At 39.6% G+C, this 17,153-nt stretch overlaps 1 protein-coding gene across 2 annotated transcripts in view; it reads right to left on the bottom strand.

Annotated features, from left to right (window-relative positions):
• SLIT3 (slit guidance ligand 3) overlaps positions 1-17,153 on the bottom strand; it is a 517,496-nt gene that overhangs the window by 98,351 nt on the left and 401,992 nt on the right. For both annotated transcript variants that reach the window (XM_068158541.1, XM_068158532.1), the window contains 4 exons: positions 16,760-16,903; positions 13,517-13,660; positions 7,255-7,418; positions 4,946-5,078 (listed from right to left, as the gene is read on the bottom strand). In XM_068158541.1, the coding sequence (XP_068014642.1) occupies positions 4,946-5,078; positions 7,255-7,418; positions 13,517-13,660; positions 16,760-16,903 (585 nt within the window). The remainder of the gene's footprint in view (positions 1-4,945; positions 5,079-7,254; positions 7,419-13,516; positions 13,661-16,759; positions 16,904-17,153) is intronic.

Consider the following 17,153-nt stretch of genomic DNA (forward strand, 5'->3'; position numbering starts at 1 on the left):
GATTTTCATCAGATACTTCGCTTCAGAGCACCCCCTTTGATCCAGCAGCAAAGCAGACATACTGAAAAATGGCACAAAACTGTTACAATATTCTACATGCATCATAACCAACGGCTTAGAGTATATATTTATTGCAACAATTCACATGGCCTAGGTACAAGCCACTATTTTTTAGCCACAAGTCAAAAGAACTCACAAGTGCCTTGGGACAATGTAAGGAATATTTAGATTGGTGATAAACACCTCCAAGTAGATGAGGGAGCAGATGTATGCAAAGCAATTGTCAAAATCAACACAGTAACTGCAGATTCAGTGGAATAAAGATGCCAGGCTAAGGCTGAGGCAGCAACAGGAAGAAAACTAGAGGTGGGGAATAAAGACCTAAAATACAGTTCAGCGGGATTCCTCTACTAGGAAACAGGTCAGCCACTTCTGAAAACTTGTGCCAAATTCTGAATGAGCTTGCAGTCTAATGAACCTAACATGAAGAACAAAATCACTGACTAAGGAAAGAATGTTTGTGAGGACAAAAGAGAAATGGCAAAAGTAATACTAACATGTATCAATATAACTGAAATGAAAAATAACCACTAACAACAATGTACAGATGCAGGTTTTCCTAACAATCCCATTAGTGCTATCATATATAAACACCAGTCCAGTTCTGGTGTACCTGTCATAAGAAGGACACAGAGCTGTTGGAGTGAGTCCAGAGGAGGGCCACAAAGATGATCCAAGAGCTGGAACACCTCTGCTATGAGCATAGGCTGAGGGAACTGGGGTTGTTCAGCCTAGAGAAGAGATCACTCTCAGGGGACCTTAGAGCTGCCTTCTGATATCTGAAGGGAACCTACAGAAAGGATAGAGAGGGACTTTTCATAAGGGTGTCTAGTGACAGCACAAGGGGGAATGGTTTTAAGCTGAGGGAGAGTAGGTTTAGATTGGATCTTAGGAAAAAGTTCTTCAATACAAGGGTAGTGAGACTCTGGAACAGGCTGCCTGGGAAGGTTGTGGCTGTCTCCTCCCTGGGGATGTTCAAGGCAAGATTGTATGAGGCCTTGAGCAGCTGAGTCTAGTTGAGAGGCATCCCTGCCCATGGCAGGGAGGTTGGATTAGATGATCTCTGATAGCCCTTCCCACATAAGCCATTCTGTGATTCTATAATGATATAGCTGTGTCATGACAATGTTTGGAGTCTAGAGATGACACCATTATTTCACGTTTATTCCAAAACACACCGTGCTCGTTATGTTATAGCTTACGCACACGCCATCCACACAACTGCTGCCAATGCTTTTCCCCAGTGCAAAATATTATTTGCTGTAGGTCCATAAAAGCAGCTGGATGCTGTCAGATAAGACTTTATTAGAAATAGACTATACTTTATGAAAGAAAAAAAAATACAGATGACAAAAATAGTGTTCACATACTGAGGTAATATGTAAAAGCAAAAAGAGCATGGGAAACTTAATTCAAACAGATTTGGGAAGGAGAAAAAACATAAAATAAAGAAAGCCTAAAACACTAAGCAGCAGTGAGGCTAAGTTCCAAACTAGCTCATTGCATGAACATTTTACTTCTGAACATCTGGACTCGGAAATTGGGTATGTTCAAAAAAAACCAAAGCTTCTCTTCAGACTAAGCAAATAGTGGGAAAAAATGTAGGCAGTACGTAAATATACAGCAGAGGAATTTGCAAGAAACAACATAATATATCCCTATTCCCAAGAAGCTGAAAGAAGGCTTGCCCATGATGACGAGGTTTTCTGAAAGAATAGCTGGGAAATAAGTTTCTTGCATCATCCCTCTAAAATGCCATGAGACTTAGTGGTATTTTCAACTCTGTTCTAGATGGAAGCCTTCCCTGCCAAGATAATTTCTCCTCCCAAGGGTGGTACAAACCAAATACAGAGATGTCTCCTGTCTCTATATATGAAGGAGAAAATGGTTTTCACACACTTGGTCTATATACACACCCAAAAAAGAAACCCCAGAAGAAAGTTGGAAGGAGAGAGCCTATGTCTCCAGTCCACCATGAAACAAAACATTGTTGGTGACCGTTTTTGCTGATCTTAGGTACAGTGAAATGTGGCTTAGGAAAAGGTTAACATTTTCCCTATGTACATGTGCAAGACCTATGTTCATTTTTGCACATTTCTGTTTAATATCTGTTACAATGAAAGAATCCCTGATTTAAAACTATTTGAAGTCCTCTAAAAGAATTTAAAAGTACTTCTGAGAAGACTATATCCAGCCATTACAGACTGGTTTAGCTAGATACATGGCAGTTCTTCTTAAACCACGTTGTATAAAGCCACACTGCAGTTAATAAAAAGCACTGCAGCTAACATGCCCTGTAAATGAATCCATCAGGAGTGGGAGTTTATAAATGGAAGTGTATAAACGGTACATTCATAAAAATCCCACTAAAATGCTCCCCTGCACTATATCACTATTCAGGCCTTCCTCAGCGAGCTATGGGCTACCAGGACAAGAGGCTTTTTACACCCTTCTTTGTTCCTTGGCATGATTTCTGTGCATAATGACTGTGGGTTTGCGTGAGTGCCCACAGAAGAGTGGAGACACTACCCAGAGGTCATTGACGTGAGAGTGTAGAAAGACCAAAAGACAGTGTGGGTGGTGATGACACAAGGAAAGGGTTTGTAATCTCTCTGAGCACCTGTGACCACTGTACCAGTGACAAAGGTGAATGCATCACTTCCCTGAAGCTGTGGCTCTCACTAACCCCAGTGCTGATACCTTCTGCAGCACGTAACTTTTGTGCTTCCTTGTTTCAAGTGTTAAACAGATACCCACTACTACGACAGAAAGAAAACAGCTTTTAGAAGATACTCCTGCCTTGGGACACAATTCAAGGGAACTGTCCTAGGGAAGTGAGGGTATTTTGGTGTGAGGAGTGTAAACAAATTGAAGATAGATCTCTTTCACCCTGCGCCCAGAAAGTTACTGAGTTCTCTCTGCTAGGTTTTAGCTGTTCTCAGAATGAGGCAAGAAGCTGGGTTCTACAGGAGATGCTGTTTACCACAGCAGTAATCACAATTCTCAAACACAAAACAATAAAAGCACTTAAATTCACATTAGCAATTTGGGGCTTAGATGATACAGTCCCTTCTAGATTATGGGCAACATCTTTATCTCAATCTGGATGCCAAAGGAAGACAAATGAGATTGATTAATTTTTTAATTTCATTCTTGTCACAGTTTCCACAAACACATGACATTTTTAGCTTCAGTACCTGCAGCTCATCTCTTGGAACAGATACAAATAAGGAGCTCAGCTGATGTTGCCTGAGAGGAGAGTGAGATTAGTATTGAATTTTGAGACAGCTGGGACAGATTCAAGGTTATATTTGCAGTATATGAAATATTCAGAGTCAGTCCATGGCTGACTACATTCTGCTGACACATTTCTGGATTGAAAGCAGAAAGCCAAAGTAGAGGCTTGCACAGCCAAGAGGCTCCTACTGAAGAAGACAGTCACGTAAAACTCCTATGAACTCAAACTGTTCAGTTCCAGGCTACTGCCTCATTTGCCAAGGAACAGCTTAAGAAAATGTAGCACTTTTCAAGAACGTGAGATTAATTTATCTCTTTCTGTGAACGTTATGTCATCAGCGTATCAGATAGTATCAGTAAAGCTCAATATGCAAAATTTAAACGTAAAAATTCCTCAGTGTGGCAGTGGAAATCAAAGTAACATCTGTGAGACCTTACTGTTGGCAACTTATATTTGAATGCGGTGAAACCTGAACAAGAACAGAGCAGAAGTTTTCACTGTGTTCCTCAGTACAACGGTGTTGAGACTCTGGAATAGGCTGTCCAGGGAGGTTGTGGATGCATCCTCCCTGGGGCTGTTCAAAGCTAGGTTGGATGAATCCTTGAGCAGCTGAGTCTAGTTGAGAAGCTTCCCTGCCTGTGGTGGGGGAGGATGGAGAAGATATTCTCAAAGGTGCCATTCCCTGATGCTATATACTTTCAGTACACTCCCCATTCACCAACAAAGTCTTGTATTTGACTACAGCCCTGGTGAAAACAGTGCAAACTCCATTCTCCTGCTGTAAAGTGCATAAGAAGCTTTATATCTAATTCATCAGCTGACTTGTTCCCAAATGGTAAAAATTCTACTAGGTACTCAAAAAGAGCAGAATCAGATTTTAATTCATTACAAAATTCACTGAACATACCAACAAACTCAACCAATTACTGTCGCATAGAAATGTTGATGCACGAGTAACAGGTTTCAGTAATGACTCACCTGGCATACATTTGAATAAGGACCTAAAGGGGAAAAGCTGAATTTTTCCTATTACCAGCTGTTTAAGGCAGGCAGTTCCATCAGTGCATTTTCTTTCCATGGGAAGAACCAAAATCCAGTATAAAGCCATCGTGAGGGATAAGATGAGATGACAGCCAAGAAGATGGTTTTCAACTAGGAAGAAGTTACTTTACAATTTAATCTAATTATCTGTTGTCTTAGCCATTTCGTGGGGTTTGGAGAAAAGAATTCATTGTTTGTTTCACCACTGGCTTTCTTTTTCTTGTTTCTCTTTTTTTACATCTCATCTCCTCAGAGGATAATTAGCTCACAGCTGCGTAAGTCAGGAACATATTTTCATCATCCTTTCAAACTGTCTGTTGTAATCTCAGGCTTTTCAGAAGCACTGCAGAATTATTTGATACTGACACATTTGTTCCTTACATGCAGAATTAATGGGTATAAGGATAGATAAGCTCTCTTCCTATTACAGAGCAATGCATTCAGTCAAGGGACAAATATGTATAAAGATATCAGTCAAACATATGGAAAGCACCAAAGCACAAAACACGAGTCACTAAAGGCAATCTCCCCAAGGCCCTACAGAGCCTCCCTATGATGTAATTTCATGAACTTTTCATGAAAGGAGCTGTGTAAAAGGTAACTTACAGCTCAGTCACGTCTTTGGGAATTCCTTTGGGCAATATCCTCAGCCCTTTGTTGCTGCAACGTACCACTGAGTCCACACAGGTACACTGGGAAGGACAAGGAGGTGAAAGCAAGCAGCTGCTTTCATCATTACCTGCAGAGGGAGAGAAATGGAGTAGTAGGAAGTCAGTTTTACAGCCCAAAGTCATGCACTCTGAGGATGACTGCTTACAAGGACCAAAGAAGGATAGTTCTGAATCCATGGTAGCCATCACAATATTAAAATAGATCCAGTGCTTAGGATCCACATAGCTTCACACAGGCTCTTGAGGCAACATGAACAGTTCAAAAATTGAACAGCAGCATTTGAAAATAAATATATATTTTTTTAAAGGAGTATCTGCTTGTCTGTAATTTTGTGAATTACACTAAAATCAGTTATGTGAATCCCAGATCCTGTCCCCACCCCCAATGTACTGTCTGAAAGGGAGAACTTGACCGGAACATTGCCCTTAAATTCATCTAGACGTGATTTTTGATATCTACTCTGCTTTCAGATGACTTTGGTTTGTTTTTTTTAATTCATCTTTTAGAAGTTAATTTTTTACTTTTAAAAGTCATCCTTGCACTTCATTTATTATCTGAATTGCAAAAGCTCATTGTTCTTTGACAGGGATAACCAGGCAAACAACAAAGTGAGCAGCATACTTCCAACTGCTGGTGATCCATCTGTGCACACATAAAAACATCTACTTTCTCCAAAAAATGGTTTCAAGGGTTCATAAACAGCAGATTACATCTTGTCATTGAAGAACAATAGTTTTTTTTTTTTTCAGAAGAAACCAACGCTTTGAAGTTAAGAGCATTAAAGCATGGATTTTCCCCCAAAAGCAACAGGCTTTGCAAAACATAAGGCAAAGGCATACTACAGCATCCGATGTATATGAAAGAAAACACTTAGTGGCACGTTCTCTAAATGACCATGAGAGGAACCACACAACTCTTTGTGAGTATAGGCAGCCTGAGCTGACCAGCATGGAGACACAGTGCTGCCCTCCCTGGGCACACAACCAGCTGTCATTAACTGCTGCCTTGTTTTTTTCCCTTTTAAACTGATGCAAGGACTAATTGAGACAGATCTGTTTCTGTCTTCTCTCTGCTGGGTGTACCCATGAGTTTTGAGATTAAAGAACAAGACTGGAAATCCTGATACAAGATAACGGAATTACCCATAAATGTATGGGCAGGGAGGGAGTCATTTGTATTCAGAGGGCTGGGAAAGCACGACCAGCCTGCAGAACAGGGAAGATTTTTTTTCTCTTTCTCCCCAGCTGAGCTTAATAAGCTTAATGACTGGAAACAAGACTCCAAGGTTTTCACAAACCTGCACAAAGAGCATGTTTCTTCAGCATATTCCGTTTCCCACTATGTTCTGTGTTTAACACCCTGCCACCATCTACCTTCCATTCACCAAAGCTGTCTGTGTGACAGTATGACACAGAAAGCTCCCAAACATGGAGTGGCATTTGGTGGACCAGGACTTTCTTTATTCCCTCCCAGACCAAAAGCAAATTATTCTTTAATGACTAAACATGAGTCCCTTGAGCTCTGAGCCCATGCACCTGGGCCTGTTGCCAGATTGCTTGACCAGAATAGGAATTAACTTCCACTCCGAGTAGGAAACTCCTATCACTCCTCTGCTCTCTTTAGGGGTATGACTAACTGCAGCTCCAGTGTATCAGCTCTTAATAGGCAACTGCAGCCTACAAGTCAAGTTAGCAGTGCATTCATCAGCCAAGTTTTTTCCTTGCTATTTCCCCTAAAATCTGCTTGATCAGAAGACAAAGAACTACCTAGAGAATGAAACAAATCTCAGGACATTTTTAAAAAAAACCTATATGGACCTTACCAAGCATCACTGAGTCATTTCAAATAATATCTGCAGTTTTTTATTTCCCTGGTGGTGAAACTGAACAGTATCCAAAGCTAAAAGACTTTCCAAGCAAGCAACATTCCCACTGGCTTCAGGATGTCAACTAAGTGTATGAATAAGGAATTAGAAGGAAGTGCCAGGGTTACACTAAGATTACAAAAAACAGAGCAATTTTCTCTACTAAATTCATTCTTATATTTATGTGCAGATAGCAGAAACTCAGAAACTGGAAATAAAGAATGAAAAATAAGACTCCAGATAGAAAACAATGATCTTCAACTCTGTCTTCCTCATCAATAAACCAAAAAGTTTACCATGAAATGTTACTTGATAGGAAGAGGCTCACACAGAGGAGCCAACATTATCAGAAAAGCCAAAATGAGTTGGACTCTCTTACCATCGCAGGTGAAGTCCTGGATATCTACATCTTGGATTGGAATATCCTTTAAGAAAAAGGGTCTCAAGCAGCGTGGATTTCCACTGACAATTCTCTTCTTCCTCAACCATTTTCCCAGCCAGGCCAAATGGCAGTTACAATTAAATGAGTTAGCCAGCAAATTACTGAAATGGAACAAAACACAACTGCATCAAACATCAACACACGGAAATACCGAAATAGATGCAGAAAGACTACTGATTCCAAGTCCAAGCTCTTTCCTGCCATCAGCTGCTCTGACACCCTCCTCTATTCTACAGATAGGGGAAGTTCTAAGCAGGTTTGACAGTAGGACTAGGGTTTTAATAAAAATATAGTTATGCATATATATATCTATGTTTATAAGCCAAAGTACTTACTAGTACAACTACTGTTTAGGTGTATTTACATCATTACTAGGACCATATCTATAGTGGATTTCAACCCAAGGTACAGCTCATGCTCAAGCTTAAATTCACCTCACACACTACACCCTTGTGTGCATGATCTTCAACGTCATTACTTCAGTAAAGCCATGTAAAAGTTTCCTTAGCACAAGTATTGCTCCTTATGTGTACTGCCAAGCTGGCTTACCACACTGCTTCCTTGGCCCACTATAAACCTGCTTTCCGCTTGCCTGTCTTACAGCCCATACAAACCAGGGCCAGGTGGGTGCCACTGGCAACCTGACTTTTGGTTTCCAACTGAAACAGTAACACTCTGTATGTACATAGATATGTATATAACTTTGCACTGTCAGCTTGAGCCACTTCTTATGAAGATGTCTAAGGTTAGTTTATATTTGCAGTGGAAAGCACCTGCTCTACTTCTTTACAATGAGGGTGACGGAGCACTGGAACAGGCTGCCCAGGGAGGCTGTGGAGTCCCCTTCTCTGGAGACTTTCAAAACCCACCTGGATGCATTCTTGTGTGGACTACCCTAAGTGATCCTGCTTTAGCAAGGGGGGTTGGACTTGATGATCTCTTGAGGTCCCTTCCAACCTCTGATATACTGTGATACTGCCTTGTGAACTTCGAGGGCTGCAGAAAATGTTGCAGCAGCTCCTGAAATATCTTTCAAATACTATGGTTTGCAGTACTCAACAATAATTTGACAGCCTCCATGAGAGGGATAGATTCTTAATGTAGCTTGGGTTAGCAGAGCTTAAAAGAAGACCCATTTATCCTGTTATGAAACCATGCAATCACAGACATATAACAATTTGTAACATAGTATAGAAAAGATATTATTAATTTCTATTTTGTAATAGGTTGTGATCCTTTGAATGCAAGGAGTGTAAGACAACAGTTATTTTAAGCAAACATCTTTCTGAAGGAACTAGAAGTAGCCCTGAGAATCTTGGGAAAAAAGTTTTTTTCCTGGAGTCCTGTACTGATATGCCTATCCCTAATACGTGTGCACAATTTTTTATGACTAAATTTCAGATAAAGGAAAAAGGATGATAGCCCTGGTAAAAAAGGATGGTTAATTATCTCATGTACAAAGACAGGTAGAATCCACAGCCTCAGTCTGAGGTCGTCTCACTGCAGAAAAATGAGCTCTCAGAGCCCCATGTATGGAAAATGAAGTATCTAAAGTAACACAGATGGAATTCTCACATCTTATGTAAATAAATTTGAGAGTTATTATTTTGATAATATAGACAAAAAGATGATAGTGAAATTTCTCTAAAGCATAGCATATCTCTAGGAAACAAAAATTTAAGGCCTTAAACAGGACTTCAAATGCAGGTGTAGTAGCTGAAGCCCTTTTAAATCTTCACTTGTGACATACTTTTAGAAACCTAAGCATGTAGTCATAATCACATCAGGTTTTCAGCTAAGCAATTCCTTCACAAAACAACAGTGTTGGGGAAAAAACCACGGCACAGTTGAGGTGTGGCAGCAAGAACACAAACCCAAATCAATTCCTACATTATATATGTTCTAGGGCAACACCACATGCCCACAATTTGATTTACAGCTGCTCTCTGCTTGGTAAAAACACATGCTTCAGTTACTGAGCTATTCTGGAGCTCTGGGGGTGCAATTACACATGGATCTAGCACAGACTATTGCATGTAGTTGTAGAAGGAGAACTGGGGGAGGAGAAAACTCTGCACAATGCTCTGTAAGAAAAATACTCCACCTATTTCATGCTGAGTAGGATTCAAAGGCCAGGCTAACTTGCTGTATAAAGGTGAGAAAATTAACAGGTTAGATAGGAGCTTTCAGATAGCATGTGCAGAAAAGCATTACCCTAAGTCTAGTTTCCTTCTGATCTGTTTTCTATTTTCTTTAATCTGTAATGGGACCACATGCAGGATTCCTCTATATTTTCCATACTCACATACTTTGGCATTAACAGAGTGTTTAAACCAAATGTTTAAACCTCCAATGCTAAGTCAACCAACTCTTCAAAGGCCATTTGTTCCACTAGGGAAGGCAGTGAGATCATATTCATAGAACAGCTTCCATGACACAAATCCTTACAACAAAATAATCCACAACTGGAAACAAAGAGCAGGTGTGTACAATCAGCTTTCTGGAAAAGCAGCAGCTCTGAATGTAAAGAACAATCTGCACAAGCAGAGAGCATCTTGCTGGGACATATCCCAAACTTTTAGAAACACTCAAACTTTCTACCTACAAAATACTTCCATCCAAATAGTATTTATCTCTTTCCACAGAGGAGAGGTTGCTTTGACTGTAAGCATTGCTGCTCACTAGCTGAGTAGCAGTAACTATCTTCTTCACAAACACAGGTTAACATGTAGCCCCAAACTGATTAAATCCTTGGATTCAGATGATTTTTATTTTTAATGAAGTAAGAAAGAAATAAATTGTTACAGATAAAATTAATAGACAAAAAAATATACTCTTCTGAAATGTAAATAATTCTTGGTAAAAATGGACAAATCTATCTTTGCCCAATATTAGACAGATCCTCCTGTCACTTTGGCAGCACCCAAATTTTGTCCAACTGCAGAGCATTTAATTTTTGCCTTCATGTAGCATCATTTAGTTCATCCATGTCTCTACACACATGGTTGCTCCTTGGCAGGACTGAGAGGCAACTTTTGTAAAAAATGTAAGCTCAGGCCTCTCTCAAAAGTATCAAATGGGACAAGAGATTCTCTGCTTCACTTGAAATGCCATTGAAAGTCTAGTAAGGCCAATTATTTGCAGAAGTTGTATTCTGGAATCTGGCTATTCAAGTAGACTTCTCAAATCAAAACCAGCAATGTTACACAGACAATTGTTATAAAAAACTCCTAATTAGTAATCAGAGTTCCTACACGTAAGGTAGTGATTTAGCCACTATAAACAGAAACAAAACAATCAAGCTTTTAGCAAAAATGTCATACTAACATTAAATTCAGAAGTGTTTACTCAAGGACACTCACATGTTTTTAAAAGCAAGTGGGAACAGAAGTCTTGAGGAATAAAATACACATCTTACTACAAGTGTCTCTTAAAAATTGTGAAGAACACATAGAATATTAACTATTTAAATAGATTCTAGTGGTCTGACAGAAAACCATGCTGAAACACATCTGGATATTGTTGAAATTCTGTTGAAAACATATCCTGGCATTCAAGTTATGATATTCTAGTTTTGTGTCATTTTGATGAGCCAGTTAGCATTCTGGCATTAACTCCATGCAACTGTCATCATCCATGAAAACCCAGCTCTGCTTACAACTGTATCCACTGACTGTAGAAAGACTGAAAGACATGACTGAACTCTCTCTACAGAAGTGCAAACAAGCTCCAAATTAAGATGCTACAATACCTAGTTTGACTAGGAATTAATGAAAAACTGCCTCTTTTTTCCTTCTTTTTTTTCCTTTTTTTATTTTTTTTTTTTTTTAACCCCCCTTACTAGCAACTTACAAAATAGATATTAATAGAATGGCTTAGGTTGGAAGAGACCTCAGAGATTATCTACTTCAACCTCTCTGCCACAGGCATGGGTGCCTCACAACTAGATTTGGCTGCTCAATGCCTCATCCAACCTGGCCTTAAACACTTCTAGGGAAAGAGCATCCACAACCTTCCTGGGTAGCCTGTTCCAAAGTCTCACCACCCTCATACTGAAGAATTTCCTAAGATCCAATCTAAACCTACTCTCCCTCAGCTTAAAACCATTCCCCCTTGTCCTATTGCTGCATACCCTTATGAAAAGTTCCTCTCCAGCCTTCCTTTAGGATTCCTTCAGGTATTGGAAGGCAGCTCTAAGGTTCCCCCAGAGTGAACTACTCTCTAGGCTGAACAACCCCAGCTCCCTCAGCCTATGCTCGTAGCAGACGCGTTGGATCATCCTTGGATCATCTTTGTGGCTCTCCTCTGGACTCACTCCAACAGCTCTGTGTCCTTCTTACGACGGGTACACCAGAACTGGACATAGTATTCGAGGTCGGGGCTTCCCCTATTGAAAACTGTTAAGCCAGGACGTTACTTTCTGAGCTGTCCATGTTTTGATAATACCAATGAGGCTGACTCACAAAGAGGAATAAGAGGAGAAATACTTTTCTAGTTCTGTACATATGCCAAGGTATAAATGGAACTGTTAGTCTTTGTATGAATTCCTGGCTCATATTAATAGATGCAAAAATATGTCATTACTATACCCGATTAACTCCCAACATGTGGGCTGAACAGGAAAAGCAGTCATACTATCTATCTTCAGTACTGTTGTCATCTAATATATCCACCTACAATGAAATACTGCTAGGAAATGAACACATCTGAATTTTGCATTTATATGTGAAATATCACCATGGCATTAAATCAATGTCTGAAAAAGTCAAAGCACACCTTTCTCTTGTCTGTAGATAAGAGTGAAAATGTGTCCAGGAACAAACTTTTTCATCAAGACACAGCTAGGAACCTGCCTTGACCAGCATGATTGTGAGTGAGTGCCAAAGCAATGCATTCTAATTACCAGTAGTTTTAATTGCCATTACTAGAAACTGTAATAATCTTTATCCCCAGATTAGAAAAATAGAAGAAGAAAAAGGGCTATCTTCTAGCAGAACACGACAGACACTTCAATGCAAACATGGTAGGGACTTTATGTACTGATTCAGAGTCACACTCCTAAGGGATCCACAGAAGAAGGATAGAGACAATTGCAGGAGAAGCAGGCAGGCACTGCTTGCAGCAGAGGGAGAATGAGCTTTCAACAAGTACTACTTGCTCTGACCAGTGTCTTGAAAACAGTCAGTAAAAATAATCTGGTTGCGTGTTTCTCTCTCTGTCCATCAGTTTCAAGGAGGCTTTTGGGACTACAGAAAGTAAATGGAAGAAAAGTCTGTGTTCTTTATGCTGCATGGAGCTAATGCCAAAATGATAACTGATTTGCTGGTGAAAGGTTGTAACAAGAAAATTAAAGTGTGAGCAACAAAACAGCTGAGATTGAACACTCCTTTCTTTCCCCAAACATGATGGAGAATACTTTCAAAACCTGGAATGCAATAGCACCAATAGTTTATTTTGTCTGGGCAATAAGGATGTATTTTCAGGGTGGTGTGAAGAGAATTAAGCAGAAAACTTCCATTAACAGCAACATCAGGGTCCCCATCACAGCTGGAAACAAAGAGCAGACTGTCTTTCCATATTCATCAGTCTGCACATTATTAAAATGGACACACTACAAAAAGCATGTAAACATTTTTAAGTAGCAAGGGAAATACTTCAAAGAAGGGTTGAGAAATATCAGAGAATTGTCAGAAAAGCTTAGGTTAGGATTTCTGAATTAATGTTCAGTAGGACATGAGGATTTTGTCTGCTTGGGCTCTTCTGAAAAATCTAAGCAATAACTAGCAGATTTCTCATGACAGTTATCTAATTTAACTGAAATCCAAGAAAGATGTTCTTACCAGATTATACTCTACTGAAACTGAAGTAGCTTCAGAGCATTAGCTATGCAGTTCAGAATCTGCAGTGGCTGTTTTACAGGACCTTCTGCTGTGCTTTGCACTGGTATAACATGCAGTCATCCTGCCTGAGGCTGGCAACCTCAAAGTTTTGTCAGCCACTCCAGCTGAAGCAATTCAGATGTTTTTCTAAATCACACCTTGAGTCCTCCACCCCTGTGATTTCAGTAGGATGGGCTCTAAAGGAGCTTTTCCATTTGTAAACCATAAGTATTTTGATTTTGAAACTCAAATGTTGTCTTAAAAGGAGAGCACGGAGCAACAACAGTGTGACATGTTTGTACCAAAAAAAGATAACTTACATTGTAGACAAAGAGACTAATGTGCTGAAGGCTCCAGGGGTGATAGTGCTGATGTGATTGTCATACAGAGAAAGAAGCCTCACGGAGCTCAGTCCAGCAAAGGTGTCATTGTTTATACAGCTGATAGAGTTGCTCCTCAGCATCCTGCAAGGATTAAAAGAGGGCATTAGGAATTACTGGGAGGGGGTATAATTTCAAGAAATAAGCATCTTAGTGCATCAACAGATACTTTGGCAAGCCCTATACTCTATTGATTGCTGAAGTACAACGTAGATATGGGAGGGCTGGATGCATTAAATTAAAATGCATTTCTTCCACACAACATCAGAGCCCATTGGGAGCTCTGCATCTGAAAGAAGTATGCAACTAAAATCTATGATAGGTGGCAAACTTGAAATAAAACCTGAAGTCTTAATTTAGCAAATATGTGACAGTAAGTATGGATGTATTTCAGAGATGGGTTGAAAAAGACTGCCACAATTATGTGAAAATAACAATATTAGCTGCATTACTTCTATCATGGATGATTTTTGTAACCCACACTGCAATAGTATGGAAGAGAACAGTATCCTCAGCAGAAATCAAGGAATAGCTCAGGAAAGATTTCCAGACCTAACACAAGCTCTGAAATGTCATTATAACCATTAATTGACATGGCAGAAAGCAGTAACCATCCTACAAATGGTCTTTGCTCAGTGCTTGTACCCGATGAATCAGTGCCATGTTCTGGAAGACGCATCTCTCTGAGTTGTTATGGTAACAATGAACTCGACAATAAAGCCTAATTAATCTGAAAGATTGTAGTAGCTTCTTTCACTCCACAGAAAAAGAGGCTTATGTGTATTTATTACACTGCATGCCAATCAACATCTGGGTCTGTAAACATCACTACACAGTTATGATATTCCTACTTAGGTGAAAAATTATTCACTAATTAAAGCATACCAACAAAAATCACCAAAATATATTCAGTTCTTGCTGCTGTTTCAGTGAATTGATCCTCCAAATTGAGGAGGGTTAATTCTTGGTATCAGATTCATGCAGTGAACAATGAAAATTCAGAGTCCCTTAGAAGTCTGCATTTAAATCTCAGAAGGCATCTGCCAGTTGGGTGTTTAGAAGCTACATCAATAGATACTTGGAAAACACCAGAAAGATTAGGTATGGCTGGGAGGAAATGCACAGTGTGATCACAAACACTCAGTGTTCAAGAACTGAACATGACATTGCTTTTGTATTACTGTTCTGTATGTATAGCTGCCATCACAAACACTGTCTTCTCAGTACTTGTGGTATTGCAACAGGGATGAAACTATCAGAAATGGGTCACAGGGCACAGAGACACACACCTTACATATGGTGTACTAGGCTGCCTGAAAACCAGGTCAAGACGACAAGCTCTAAAATTAACAGGGTAGCAAATAAAAGAAGACCCATAGTGGTTTATTAGCATCAGGAAATGTTTTTTTTTGTTCTGCCTGTAAAGTATCAGGCAAGTAGTACTGCAAGATGGGATGATCCAATTTGGATGCCAAGGTATCTTGCACAGTGACTTACCACATTTCCGGGAATGCACAGCCTTTTAAAAAGTGGACCCTGACTCTGTCCAATGTGGCCTCTTTGCAAAAGACCACAATTTTAATGCTAAAAGAAAGTCAATTAATGGATAGAAATAGAAGTCCCTCAAGCTAAATCCTTTGGTTTCATATCATGGTTCACCATGCACTGTATGCCCTTCCTGAAGGAAAACTTATACTTGGAGATCCTCATATCATGCTGTGTATATTTAGACTGCTTTATCAGCTAAGGGGAAATGTAGGTCAGGTCAGCAGGATGGCTTGAATGTTAAGCATCTTTTTATTAAAAAATGCTGAATTTTCTTAAGGAGCACTGCCACAGGCTGCTTTACTGTATAAAAATTAATTTACTATCTATGGCCGGTGTTTTTGAATCCTTTACTAAAGTGCATAAATTAAATCAAAGAACAGATGGCTGAAAGCATAGGAAATAATATTAAAGGAACAGCAAAAGAAAAGTTCTCTGTTCATCATTATGGGCCAAAATCCTTGAAGTGAAACTTTGATTTCTTTGTACACATGAGTAAGGACTTAAAGGAATTGTTCAATGATAGTTTGCAACATAAGAATTATTTGCTGTTGATGACTACATTGCAGATTTTAAATTGCATTTTGATTCCAAGTCTGATTACTGATAGCATCCAGTTTATCAAGTGCTTGTTTTCTACAGCTGAAAGACTACAGGAGAGGTACAGATCACACAGATCATCTGGCCTGAGTCTGCTGTCACCAGAAGCCTAGTCCCTGACTGTTTCTCAGGGTGGTGGCTGGGGTGGATTAGACACCACTTTGAAATCTTGCCTGTGATCCTTCTTTCAATAGAACTTTTAATGTGAAAATAAGTGAATGTGAGGTACTATGAGTTTATGTCTAAGTGCTAGTTCTCAGAAATAAATTACAAAGGTTGCCTAAGCACACAAGTAATACCAAACTGGTTTCTGAAGCATTTGGGCTCTGCGTCTCCTTCACACTCTCCCCAGCCACAACCACATTAATAGTATAACCATACATAATTTTTATGGTTTTGGTATGGGGAAGAAAAAGCATGCTGTGGCTAGTCCAAACCCATGCCTGTGGGCTGGTACATCTAGTGCAAAGGAAGTGGCCAACTACCTCTGTCAGCAGGACCTGTAACAGTTTGGTTATGCCTGCCTTAAAGTTGCTTAGGTATATCTGTTTTGGTGTCAGCTCTAACTTTTTGTTTCTCCCTGCCTACTCAGGTCATGTAATTTGTAGGATATTAATTTTAGGTTTCTAGCCAACTCAGAGGCTTGGTTTAAAAAGACTAACAATTCCAGCTTGGTTGGAGGTGGAATGGGAGGATGGACTAATAGATAGTAATCATGTTCCTACATGCCTTGTTTCCATAGGAAATAAGAAACTAAGAAAAATATTAAATGACTGAAAGGTCCCAAAATTTGACCTATGAAGGGTTCACCATCATGGTATTTCTGAAATTCTTGAAAATCTATTCTCCCAGAAATAGCAGCTAAATCTCAAACCTATCCAGGATAAGAAACGTATATTGACGACTTCCCAACAGTGATAACAAGACCCTGCCATGGAGCTTGTTGTCTAGTAGCAGATATTTTAGCAGGCATTGCTGAACTTGAGCACTCCCACTCAACTTACAGAGCAGCAGACAGAGACAGGTCTTTGTACTTACAGTGTCTTCAGCCCTGTGAGGCCTCTAAACATTCGTCCATGCACTGATTCCAGTTGATTCTCTGTCAGAATCAGTTCCTGCACTCCTGAAGCTCCATCAAATGTGCCTTCTCGGATCTCCTTGATCTTATTATTGCTTAGATTTCTAGGATACAATCAGACAAAGCAAAAAAAAATGATTATAATGTTTTATTCCAAACACAGGTCATCACACTAGAAGGAGGAAGATTGAAAGAACACATGCCTTTTATTCTTATCTAAAGAGATATTCATTCAACAAGAACATATAGAAGTTCAAAAGTAGATCTACTGTACTTAAAAATAGTTTCCCTTCATTCCAGTTTTGGGTTTTTCAGTTTAAGAGAGACAGAGATCTGCTGGAGAGAGTCCTGCTT

Source organism: Melanerpes formicivorus, unplaced genomic scaffold, assembly GCF_026170545.1.
Source record: "Melanerpes formicivorus ecotype bairdi unplaced genomic scaffold, bMelFor1.0.p_v2 SCAF_2, whole genome shotgun sequence".
NCBI classification, from domain to species: Eukaryota; Metazoa; Chordata; class Aves; order Piciformes; family Picidae; genus Melanerpes; species Melanerpes formicivorus.